The 12615-nt window shown below is 41.5% G+C and overlaps 1 protein-coding gene across 4 annotated transcripts in view; it reads right to left on the reverse strand.

Annotated features, from left to right (window-relative positions):
* Positions 1-5979: 5979 nt before the first annotated feature.
* The window catches only part of mid1 (midline 1), a 61736-nt gene continuing 55100 nt past the window's right edge, over positions 5980-12615 (reverse strand). For all 4 annotated transcript variants that reach the window (XM_024389073.2, XM_024389076.2, XM_024389074.2 and 1 more), the window contains exons 5-10: positions 10428-10576; positions 10187-10314; positions 9143-9286; positions 8383-8544; positions 8053-8260; positions 5980-7814 (exon numbers count right to left, since the gene is read on the reverse strand). In XM_024389073.2, the coding sequence (XP_024244841.2) occupies positions 7466-7814; positions 8053-8260; positions 8383-8544; positions 9143-9286; positions 10187-10314; positions 10428-10576 (1140 nt within the window). In that variant the 3' untranslated portion in view covers positions 5980-7465. The remainder of the gene's footprint in view (positions 7815-8052; positions 8261-8382; positions 8545-9142; positions 9287-10186; positions 10315-10427; positions 10577-12615) is intronic.

The following is a 12615-nucleotide window of genomic DNA, read 5'->3' on the forward strand; positions in this document are numbered from 1 at the left end:
CACTAGAAGTGTTACACTGGAAAATCAACACTAGGTAACACTGGCATATTTGCTGTGTACAAATAACTAACAAAACTTGAGACTGCTTTTTTTATTGTGTATAGATTGATGAGGATTTTTATTTATTTATAATGTGGAAGAAGGGAATGGGTTTGAATACTTTCTGATTGCACTGTACATGCTACCGAGGTGGCAGAAAACATTACATGCTGAATACACCGGCCACGAGCATGCGCCATCGCACGCGTGTTGATTTTGTCCATCCACACCCAACTCGATCAGTACACGCAGGTTCAAAAAATTAAAACCAACTGTGAACCAACTATATTATAGTGGGAATTTGTTACTTTTTGAGCAACCCAACCAAAATCACATGTGAGTTACAGATATGTCATTTTCATTAAAAGCAAGTCTAAGAAGTGGTTGATCTGTTTTGTTTTGTCACATAAACTGAAATTATTATTAAAATTTATAACTATTAGGATTTGGAAATGGAGATTTGGAGATTTTTGCATTTGCACCTTTAATTTGGGGGCATGTCGAAACACACATGAAACATTCGTGGACATTAAGGAAGCTTGCTACTGCTAGCCCATTTGTCTTGTGTGGGAAATTATTTAATAACACATGAAGTATTTATGGTCCTTTTTTGTTGTTGTAGAATTTTGACCCTGAGATATACAGAATCGAAACCTAGTAAATAATAGTTAGATTTAAGTTATCTTTAATTAATCTCTCCTCTTTTTTCTTTCAAGCAACCACTTGGGTTTGTATCTTCCTGATTTCCAATAAGGAGGGGACTTGTCCATCTCAAATGCAGACGCTCATTCATTTGCGCAAGCGGTGTGGGAAATGATTTAATAACATGTATGTGTACATTTATTTTGCAGCGCTTGTGCACTCAAGGTGGCCGGTGAGGTTAGTAGTGCACAGGTCAGCCGTTTCTTCACTTGCACCCACCCATAATTGCTAATAACCCACCACCCAACTACACTATATGACCAAAAGTATGTGGACACCTGCTCATCGAACATCTCATTCCAAAATAACAGGCCCCCTTTTGATGCTATAACAGCCTCCATTCTTCTGGGAAGTCTTTCTAATAGATGTTAGAACATTGCGGCCATGAGCATTAGTGAGCTCGGACACTGATGTTGGGCAGTTAGGCCTGGCTCGCAGTTGGAGTTCCAATTCATCGTTTGAGGTCAGGGCTCTGTGCAGGCCAGTCAAGTTCTTCCAGACAGATTGCGACAAACCATTTCTGTATGGACCTCCCTTTGTGCACAGGGGCATTGTCAAGCTAAAACAGTAAATGGCCTTCCCCAAACTGTTGGTCTGGGTTTGGCCGGGGTAGGTCGTCATTGTAAATAAGAATTTGTTCTTAACTGACTTGCCTAGTTAAATACAAGTTCAATAAAAATACATTTAAAAAATGCTTTGTTATTCCTCATCCACCAAACTTTACAGGTAGCACTATGCATTTTGGTTGGTAGCGTTCTCATGGCATCTGCCAAACCCAGATTCGTCCATTGGACTGGCAAATGGTGAAGCGTGATTCAACACTCCAGAGAACGCATTTCAACTGCTCCAGAGTCCAATGGTGGTGAGCTTTACACCACTGCTTGGCATTGCACAGGGTGATCTTAGGCTTGTGTGCAGCTGCTTGGCCATGGCGTCCCATTTCATGAAGCTCCTGATGAACAGTCATTGTGCTGAAGTTGCTTCCAGAGGCAGTTTGGAACTTGGTAGTGAGTGTTGCAACTGAGGACAGATGATTTTCATGCGCCACACGCTTCAACACAAGACGGTCCCGTTCTGTGAGTTTGTGTGGCTTACCACTTCTTGGCTGAGCCGTTGTTGCTCCTAGACTTTTCCACTTCACAATAACAGCAATACAGTTGACATACTATATAAGCTTTTATAAAGCTGAAAGATAGCATCTTAACAGACGGTCCCTAACCGCGCATCGATTCTCTCAAGATGCTGAAAGAATAAATCATATGTCTCTGCCCCTTCCATTTCTTTATTTTACTGCAAGAAATGCCTTATTCTGCACAAGTTCATTATATTAGGCTATGTGAAATGTTATAGATCACATAGTCAGTGTCCAGATTTTTGTTAGGCTGCTATTCCATTTAAATAATCTGAACAGTATAGTTCCCTTGACGTGCAATTTCCCGCCTTTTAGCCTCATGGAGAACTGTGTAAATCAATGACACAATATGTCAAACCCATCAAATGCCTTGCTTGTTAGTGCTCACTAGATTAGTGTCATAGCTGCAACAGTGCGTGAGGATTGCCAGGAAATCACATATTAAAACCCCATCAAAATATGTTGATGTATGTCGATTTTGTGTATAAAGCAAAAAATAATTATGTTTTTCATCCAGGTCTTCTTCCATTTTCTGCAGTTACAAACTAGGATGTGGAACAATGCCACATTCAAAACTACTGGGAACTGGGAACCTAGAAATCTCTGACTTCAGTGCGTACAAGACAACTAGGAACTCGGGAAAAAACGAGCTCCGACTGGTATAAAATCGTATTGAACAGTCATTCAGCTCAAAATTCTGATTCAGGAACTTGGGCCTCTTTCTAGATCTCTGACTATCGCACTGAAGATTACTGACATCATGATTTGACCTCGTTTTTTCCCGAGTTCCCAGTTGTCTTGATCCCACGACAACTCTCTGCAAGATGCGTCCTTCACGGTTTGAAAACAGTGACGAACATCACACGTAGCACCAACAGCTATGTGGGGGGAGGGTTCTTGAAATGTAACATCTCATCAAAATCTTGGAGCTGGGAGCTAGCGGACCATTCAAACCGTTTTTCAATACAAAATTCTCCATATCTCCAAGGGAGACGTGACAGCGACATGATTTCAGAGGAATGGCGACGCGAGACAACCCATCTTGTGACTGTTGAATATGTATACCACCTCACAGTCATCTCACATACAGTATGTAACATAGCAGGCACTTCAATCATCCTCTTTTACTACTTCACCAAATCTTTCCCAAACATTAAAATACTGTTCTGGCCTTCCCTTCTATTTCTGTTCAACTCTCCATTTCGCGTATTTTCTCTTAATTAAACTCTGACATTGTCCTTTTTGCCTCAGTGGATCAAGTTAACTTTTTCTTACTAAGTTCCCAAAATAATTTGGCAATTGGTGTGTAGGCCTATTTGGTGTGCTAGTTAGGCTCTAAAGCTTAGGCTTAGGCTACGCACTAACATGCTGACCACACAGTGAGCGTTGCAAAAATAAATGTACATAAATGTTATCCAATCATTGCAAACACACTGCTCGCGAGTGTGTGCGTTGCCAGGCGCTAAAAGGGAAGTTGGTTATAGTTGTGATGCTCAACGTGCTGCAAGTCCTGTCTCTAAAATCTCCTCATTGGATTTTAGGAGCATATACCCATGTGGGTGATTAAAAGATTACATGACCTCCACACTCCAGTTGGTTGTAGTAATTCACCGTAAGGTTGGTTGCCAACTGCCAAATAAAGTCCAAAGAAGAAAAAGAAGCCTGTAGGAAGGAGGAGAGAAGATGAGAAACAAATTTGGTTTACAGTTTTATCTGTGGATTAAATGTCAGAGTAGAGGACCTTGTGCATTTCAGATAAAATAACAACCTAACGTTTATATCCCAGGACAAATTAGCTAGCAACAGCAAGCTAGCTAGCTAAATTGCCATAAAAGTTTGGTGCTTTTTGACCTGTCCCCAAATTGTTTTGGTATTTCAACCTGCGTGTCCTGATTGCTTCTGGTGTGAGTGAACAAACCCTGTTCCTACAGCTACCCAGTACTTAATTTGGAAACCAAATTAAATCTGTTCGATAGTAACATGTTTTCACAACGAAACATATTTCATTAAACTGTTGACAGCACCTCTATCTGGGCGCTGGAGAAAGAAATTAAGGAGAGAGGGGACGAGATGGAAACTCATGGTGGTGAGATAGTCTGTAGCTAAACGTAAAGTGTCAGTCTATTAATTATGAACATTTAAAAAATTCCCTATTACTAGGCCATTCAAAATCTAAAACAAATTCACTGTAATTGTAGGCTAGATCTGAATGTGTTAAATGTAGACAAATTATGTACCAATGAAATATTAAATCACTATTTAAAAGAAAAAATATTATGCCATGTGTAATATGCGGTTGGCTGTGTTTTTTATAATGGCACAATCATTACTGTAATTCAGGTTTTTTGGGGGGCTTGGGCTCATATATAGGCCTGTGCTTATGCAGAAGCTCTAATATGCATGTGAGTGTTTTGAAATAATCATCACCTTAGAAAGCGCTGTCCATTTTGTTGTTAGGCTTTGAAACAACATCACCAATGACCATATTTCCCACCCAGTTTCAACCTACTGTTGAACTTCTTTCTTCAAGTTGATCATTCACAGTGAGGTGAGTTTTAAAAGCACATACTGCTTTGATGATACGTGTTTGTTGTGATTTTCGAATTGCATTTGCATTGATGTCAGAGTGGTTAAAGAGACAATTGAGCCATGAATACAAGGCCATTATTAGCCTGACGATCGTTGGCGAGTTGGGTAGGCTACTACTAATGCATGCATTCTTTGCTTGCTTAGAGGACAATACAGTGCCACTGACACGGCCCGCTACCAAAATCTGCGGGCTCTCCTTCACGTGGCCAACGTAAGTAAAACATTTAAACGTGTTAACCATCGCAAGGCTGCCGGCCCAGAAGGCATCCCTAGCCGTGTCCTCAGAGCATGCACAGACCAGCTGGCTGGTGTGTTTACGGACATATTCAATCAATTCCTATCCCAGTCTGCTGTTCCCACATGATTCAAGAGGGCCTCCATTGTTCCTTTTCCCAGGAAAGCTAACTGAGCTAAACAACTATCGCCCAGTAGCACTCACTTCCGTCATCATGCCATTAAGTGCTTTGAGAGACGAGTCAAGAATCATATCACCTCCACCCTACCTGACACCCTAGACCCACTCCAATTTGCTTACCGCCCCAATAGGTCCACAGACGACACAATCACAATCACACTGCACACTGCCCTAACCCATCTGGAAAAGAGGAATAGCTACAGTATGAAAGAATGCTGTGTATTGCTGCTTTCCATGTTGTCTGTAGCTTGTGAGGTGTGGAGACACTTTGTTGCTTTTATGAATTTTGTCTTGCTGCTTTTTGTTCTATGTTGCTCTGTCTGTATGCTACGTCTTGCTTGTTCTATGTTGCTCTGTCTGTATGCTACGTCTTGCTTGTCCTGTGTTGCTCTGCGTGTGCTCACTGCTCAATGATTGTCTATATTGTAATTGTTTTTAATAACCTGCCCAGGGACTGCGGTTGAAAATTAGCCGGCTGGCTAAAACAGGCACTTTTACTGAAACGTTGATGAATGTGCACTGTCCCTGTAAAAATAAAATAAACTCAAGCTCAAACAAACTCAATAATATTTCACTCGTGTTTTTTTGTACACAAATATTTATAGAGGCCTCCAATCAAACTACGAAGGTCTCTGTGACATCATTCTAGCCAGGCGATGTCCGTGCACTGGAGCTACGTCATGATCCATGTCTCAAGGGTGTCCGATAGTGAGGTCACGGTACATTTCAGATATGTTCTAGTCTACTTTAGTTGAAAGGATTGGGGTCCAGTGGTCTTAAAGCCATGTTACTTGAGCATGAAAAGAGATGTCAGAAGGAATCTCATCACAGCTTAATCATTGTTGTACAGTGCTGGGGAGTTCTTTAGAATAATAGTGACACACTTTTAAAAAGTGGGTTAATAAAGGATACAGTGCGACATTAATGAGACATTATAGTCAGTGAATTTAATCAAAGGTAAAACACATGAGGTGGTTCTCTTTGTTTCACCTACAGGGGTATCTGAATTCAATTAAAATGACTGTTAAGATTAGGTATCAGACAATGAAAAAGCGTCATCATTACAATTGAGATGTTTTATTACAAATTCACGACTTGAAAAGTGTGTTGATGTCACTTTATTACATGTTTAACAAGGAATGTACACTAGTGTGAAAATAATGATGCAGGCATCAGAAAAAGTCAAATTGCTCAAATACCAAATGTATGTGAACATACAGAGCCAATATGTGAGAAGAAAACAGCAAGGTATTTACAGAGATTGCACATGGTGCATTTAATTACATGTAACTCCCTGTAGGTCTAAGCCCTTTAGATCGCCATATCTACTAAGCTAACATATGGAATTGGTCATAAAATGTATAATTTAGCCATTTGATTTAGAATTTTAGGACGCATGTGAACAGGCACAATGGATTCAACTAGCTACCACATACACAAAGTCGAAATTACAGTTATATATAATCAAATAAATCATTAAAAAACTTTGTGGCTGCGGTAACTAGTGACGACCAGGTACAACTCCAATATAAAAAAAAAATTCTCGAAGTGGCCTGCATGTCCTACTTATATCAGTACACACGTAACAACCTAATCATTCTGAAAGTTATATTCAATCAAATAAGCCACAAGTAGCAAATAAGCGCATTTTTCAAAACCAAATTTGACACACTTTCTTTGACCAGACAAAAAACTCCTGTGGTTGGTGAGCAAAAAATAAATAAAACGCCCAGTTATCCCTCTCGCTTCACCTCTCTGGTCTTTAGCAGAAACACACAAGGAGCTATTCAATATTCAAAATTCCATCACCGTGTGACGCGGTGGTGTTTCAATCGACTCTATAAGTTATTTCTGTGTCGAAATTTAACTTAAAATGGCTTCTATTTCAAATATACATTTTCAGCAATAGTAAGCTTTTTAACATCATAGTGGCTTTCAACAAAGAGAAGATGAAGAATTGTCTCGGTTATTTTGTCAATCATAGTCGAGTTGTCAGTGCACTAAATCACCCTAAGAAGAACTCTTAAAATAACTCTTAACATGCTTATTATAACTCTAATTGTAGAGGGGATCTTGGTACACCTGCATGAAACAGAACAGGTGTAGATGACCAATCCTGTTACGACTGCTTTATGAAGTAATCAGTGGTACTGCCGCTGTGATGCCGTGTCAAAATCAACAGGATGCACACGAACCCTTCATCAACACGCTGCCAACGATGGACACACGGAAAGACGGAAACAACCTTCTACATTTGTAAGAAGGAAATCAACTATTCTCAGAGCTGCATGAAAATACGTTTGACTGAATTTGAAAACGTTATATCCATCTTCCTCTCTCAGCGCAACACGCATACATATAGTAGTGTACATTAATGTGCAAAGCAAGAAATAAAATCCAATAAATGGTTTCCATAAATAATTCAAGAAATGAATTGACTTCTAGTAAGAGCATGATTAGAGACATCTGTGACCATGGCTTTATTCTGTTTTATACAGCATTGGTGATGTGACAAAAAGGCAGCCAGGTGAGGCTGTAATCAGTTTGTTCTGCTCCCTCTGTGTCTCTGTGTTCTATTAGCTGGACTGTTAATCCCGGCAGTCTGTTCCCTCTAGGTGGTCTGGGATGGGCAGCCCTGTGAGGACGGTCAGACACTTGTTCCACACGTTGAACACGGGACAGACTGGCTGAGCGAAGGCGATGTCGAACGTGTACAGGTGCTGTGAGCCGGCGCCATCGTAGAAGGCCAGGGAGCCAGCATCGTAGTCCAGCAACACCCCCACACGACGCAGGTGGGGGGACGGTTCGATGGGCATCTCCTTGCTGTTGTGACGTACTACCCAGGAGTTGTTGCAGCGAGACAGTACCCACGAGGCAGAGTTCTTGCCGATCCACTCATGTTTCGGTGCTGACTTGTAAGCAATGCCCACAGCAAACCTGATAAAGATAGAAAAATAGAATATTGAATGTTGATGGCTCATTTTCTGGTAGTGGTCAAATTGCACCGATGGGAAATGATAGGCCTAACGTCCTAGAGATTTTTGATTTTAAGATTGCATTTAGTATAGTGTAACAGAGACCATGATTGGATTTCCCAATCTGATTCTCACACACATTTGTCTCTCCAAATGTTCTAGTCTGATGTACTTTAAACACCACAGGTTCATATCCTTACCATGTGCTCCCTCCTATCAAGGCTTCCCAGTAGTGGCGCCCGCTGTCGATGTACACATTCCCTGTGATGCCGTAGCTGCCCTGGCTGGTGAAGCGGTCCTGAGTGTGGCTCTTCTTGGACAACGTCTCGTCTCGCTCCACTGTCAGGTTGTCATGGGAGACCTTCAGCTTCTTGTGAGCAGACTTTGGGTCCAACTTGAATGGTTGACCTGTGAATTGACCATTAATAGATTAACAGTAAACAATGGTAAATATGCTATCTCCATATATCAAATCTCCAAAGATGCTTAATGATATCAGCATGGTGCAGCTATTCGAAACGCAAACATACTGTTGGTCTTGAGTTTCCAAGGCTCACTGCTGCGACTCCCTGCCTGATTGATGGCCTTGACGATGAACATGTACTTGGTGCCACACTGGAGTCCATGCACCGTGTAGTGGTTCTGCTTGATGTTGGGCACAATCATCCAGCTATCAGCCGAGTTACACAAACCTAGAGCACAGACAAAGACAATCAGTTAATGGCAGATGAGAGAGAAAAAAACAACCACCAGATTGTAAAAAACACACAATGGAAAATACATTTGTTGAGATAAGAACACCTCCAATGAATCCTTCTCCAATTGTTGTCATTAAATCAAACAATAACATGACCTATTCACTGTAGTATGAACAGGCACTGGGGCAGAAGAGGGCCAATTGCTTGATTCAGCATGCTGTAACCCTGTTAGGGTGATCTATTCCAACAGTCTGTCACTTACATGAGCCACAGGGAAAAATTCAGCCCATAATCTGCCTGTATACTCTTGCCTAGAGTCTGTGCCAGAGAGATACAGAGCAGAGATCTCTGATATCTTATTATCCACACAATGAAATGGTTGTTGCCCCCTTGCTGAAATGACACATTATTTATTTGATCAGGATGGTGCAATGAAGGCCCTGAAGCCAAATACAATAAGAGGCTTTCTATGTATGATTGCCCTCAGATAGCCTACCTTTCATGATTGAAATGTTGTACCACAACAGACGTACTGTACAGACACACCCAACATACTGTGCTGAGGGCATCTAGACAAGAATTGTATACTTACTGACAACATTGGCTTGTCCGGTGAAGATGGCATACTGAAGCTCATAGGAGACGACACAGAACTCGTCATCAGACGTCCAGTGAACAGTGATGGTGTCGTTCGATGCCGTACACAATTCCGCCCGGATTATTGGGGGATTTGGTGCTGCAAATAGAAAAATATAGTTACTTTTATTCACGTCAGTTCCTGGTATGTATCATTTAATGACAACAGTGATGGACAGTTGTCATAACACACAGAAGAGTACAGTATTGCGGATTAACACAATCAGTGTATTTTCTTATGTCCAACGTGTTATGTACAGGGGATTGGAGATCTTAGGTAAATACAACCAAGCCCACTCTTGCAAGTGACTTTTACTTCGTGTCTTTTTCTTATTTTTTATTTAACTAGGCAAGTCAGTGAAGAATTAATTCTTATTTACAATGACGGCCTAGGAACAGTGGATTAACTGCCTTGTTCAGGGCAGAATGACAGACTTTGCCAGCTCAGGGATTCGATCCACCAACTTTTCGGTTACTGGCCCAATGCTCTAACCACTAGGCTATCTGCCGATTCAGGTGGTAAAGTTGCTGCTCATTGAGCTACAACCCACTGCCTCAATACAGAACAGAGGACATGACACCCTGCTGAGAATGTCCTAAAAGCCAGAACAGTCAAAAGCCATTTCATTCAACTGTAAACAAACCTCAAACTGTATCTTCTAAACTTGTGAGCATTTCGTTGCCCTCAGGAAGCACTCAACAAAACACCAGGGGGATTACCCAGTCAAAACCACTGTACACGCCACATAGCTTCTGACATGGGATGCTACACTACCTTAATTTTGCTGGACCCCAGGAAGAGTATCTACTGCCTTGGAGTAGCTAATGGGGATCGATAATAATTACAAATACAAATACAGTGTAACTGTTTTCACTTGGACTGTTAAAGAAATAGATAAACAGGGATTGCACTATACCATAATCTCCTATTTCAGATCGGAGTTATAGATATGTTCTTAATATCCTTAACATCAAGGATCACGTTCGGAATTGCGTTCACCTGTGAGGTAATCCAAGCTTTCCAGCATTTTCTTTTCCCTTGTGAAGTCCAACGCAAACGTATCAAAGGTGTCATTGAGGTTGATCTCTGGTATCAGGATCTGAGAGGATGCTGTTGCCATGGATACTCTGAAACCCAAAGATACAGGATTCACGTGACATTTCTCTTGTTACAACCTGTGACTCTCAGTCAGTTGGGGTTTGGAACGTTATCACCACAATTGGTTGACTTGATAACTCACCTTTCACAGATGCTTTTGGCTGTTTGCAGGAAGCGGGCATGGTCTGTCTCCTTGAGGGTGTGATCAGCCTGAGTGATGAGGGACGATGATCTCTCAATGATCTGCTTGCAGCTGGCGATCTGCTGGGCTAGCTTTCGCAGCCGTATAGCCTGAAAAGAAACAATGGATGATTGAATTCACTGGTGCAGAGGCAGGTACAGTAGACCTGCAGTATCAAGTCTACAAACCTACTTCTCAGGCTACTGCAGCTTCAGAAACTGAAGGCCTACCAAACGCCCCAGGTTCAATTGAGTTGACAGTTCCTTCTTTAACAGTCACAATCAAGAGGTAATTCATTTGTACATAAACAGATCACCATTTTCTCAAATTCAAAACATGCTTTTATTTCATCACATCTGCTTAAATCATTATAAGAGACACACTTTGAGGATGGCATGAGGAGAATCTACATCCTCCATAACATCACCAAGGTAACAGAGCCATTACATCATCTCCTCTGGGAGTATGGCTGCTTGCCCCCTCCGTCCATCGGCAGGGAGCAGAAAGCAGGCTCTGACTCCTGACTGTGACATGAGGCACAGGGCGAGGAAGGAAGCAGTGCTCCTCAGAGGAATCACAGGAAACAGGTGTGATGTGGCTCTGAACATGGCACAGCATGCCAGAGCCATCCCTCCGAGCCCCTCAATCCCTCTCTAATGACACTTATTGAATTTTTTTATCTAACCTTTATTTAACTAGGCAAGTCAGTTAAGAAGAAATTAATATTTACAATGATGGCCTACCCCGGCCAAACCCTAACGACGCTGGGCCAATTGTGCGCCGCCCTATGGGACTCCCAATCACAGCCGGTTGTGATACAGCCTGGAATCGAACCAGGGTCTGTAGTGACGCCTCTGGCACTGAGATGCAGTTCCCCCAATATTGGGGGAAAGGGATGGAAACCACTAAAGGAGTAGAGTGGATTTGTTTAAGTTTCCTAAATGCTGTGCCAACAGTACTCCCTTACTGTTAGTAAGCATACTACAGGATACATACTGTATTGCACGTACACAACCAAGCTATTACAGCTGGATCAGTCACACAGCACTGAACTGACAACACTTTTTCATCAAATCTGAATTCCAGAGGAAATTAGATCATGCATTCTAACAAAGAAGCCGACTCTGGTTGATGTTTGTCTCTTGAGGTAGGCTATATAGTCAGTAAAAGCTGTGCATCTCGAGCAGAGACTTATGGTATGGTAACAACGTACACTCTCAGAAATAAAGGGTTAGATTCGTTTTTAAAGGGGTACAAACACTTGTCACTGTAGTGTTATCCTGTAAGTGTAAGGTATAGTATATCCTATGTACCTTTAGAATGGGGGCATAATTGGACCCTTGTTATTTGTAACTTAATCGGCTGTCCCCATAAGACACGTGTCAAACTCATTCCATGGAGGGCCGAGTGTCTGCGGCTTTTCACTCCCCCCTTGTACTTGATTGATAAATGAAGGTCATTAATTGGTAAGGATCTCCCCCACCTGGTTGTCTAGGTCTTACTTGAAAGGAAAAAACAAAAACCAACAGACACTAGGCCCTCCATGGAATGAACCTGACACCCCTGCCATAGGAGAATCATGTGAAAAACCCTTTTGGGTTCCAAGTAGAACCCTTTTCACAGAGGGTTTGACCTGGAACCCAAAAGGGTTATCCTACGGGGACAATTGAAGAACCCTTTTGAGGCAGGCGTATGTTGAATGTGTTGTTTTACCCAAACACAGTGGTCTGAATCTCCTGGTTTGCAGTTCCATTATGGTGGCTTGCAAAGTGATATGTAATTTCTATTGGAATCCAGCCAGAGTAAGGATATCCAAAAATGTGAACTTTTAATTATCTGCTACCTGCATTTAGAATGACTGCCAAGGTAGGAAACATTTTATAAATGTTACTACCTAAACTATCCCAACGGGAACAACTCAGTAACCGGTGCAATAAATCAAACCACTAACAGATTGTATTATTTCGTTATGTATGTTATTTATCTTTGTGTAGCATAAGATCAATCGATCAATTTGCATGCAAAAACACACATATTGAAACAAACAGTTCTAAAAACAACCTGCAATTAGCATGCTGGGAAATATGATAATGATGGCCGTTGTTTTTGAGATTGTGTGAGAGTGTACATCCTCAGCCTTAACAGAAAG

Source organism: Oncorhynchus tshawytscha, linkage group LG26, assembly GCF_018296145.1.
Source record: "Oncorhynchus tshawytscha isolate Ot180627B linkage group LG26, Otsh_v2.0, whole genome shotgun sequence".
NCBI classification, from domain to species: Eukaryota; Metazoa; Chordata; class Actinopteri; order Salmoniformes; family Salmonidae; genus Oncorhynchus; species Oncorhynchus tshawytscha.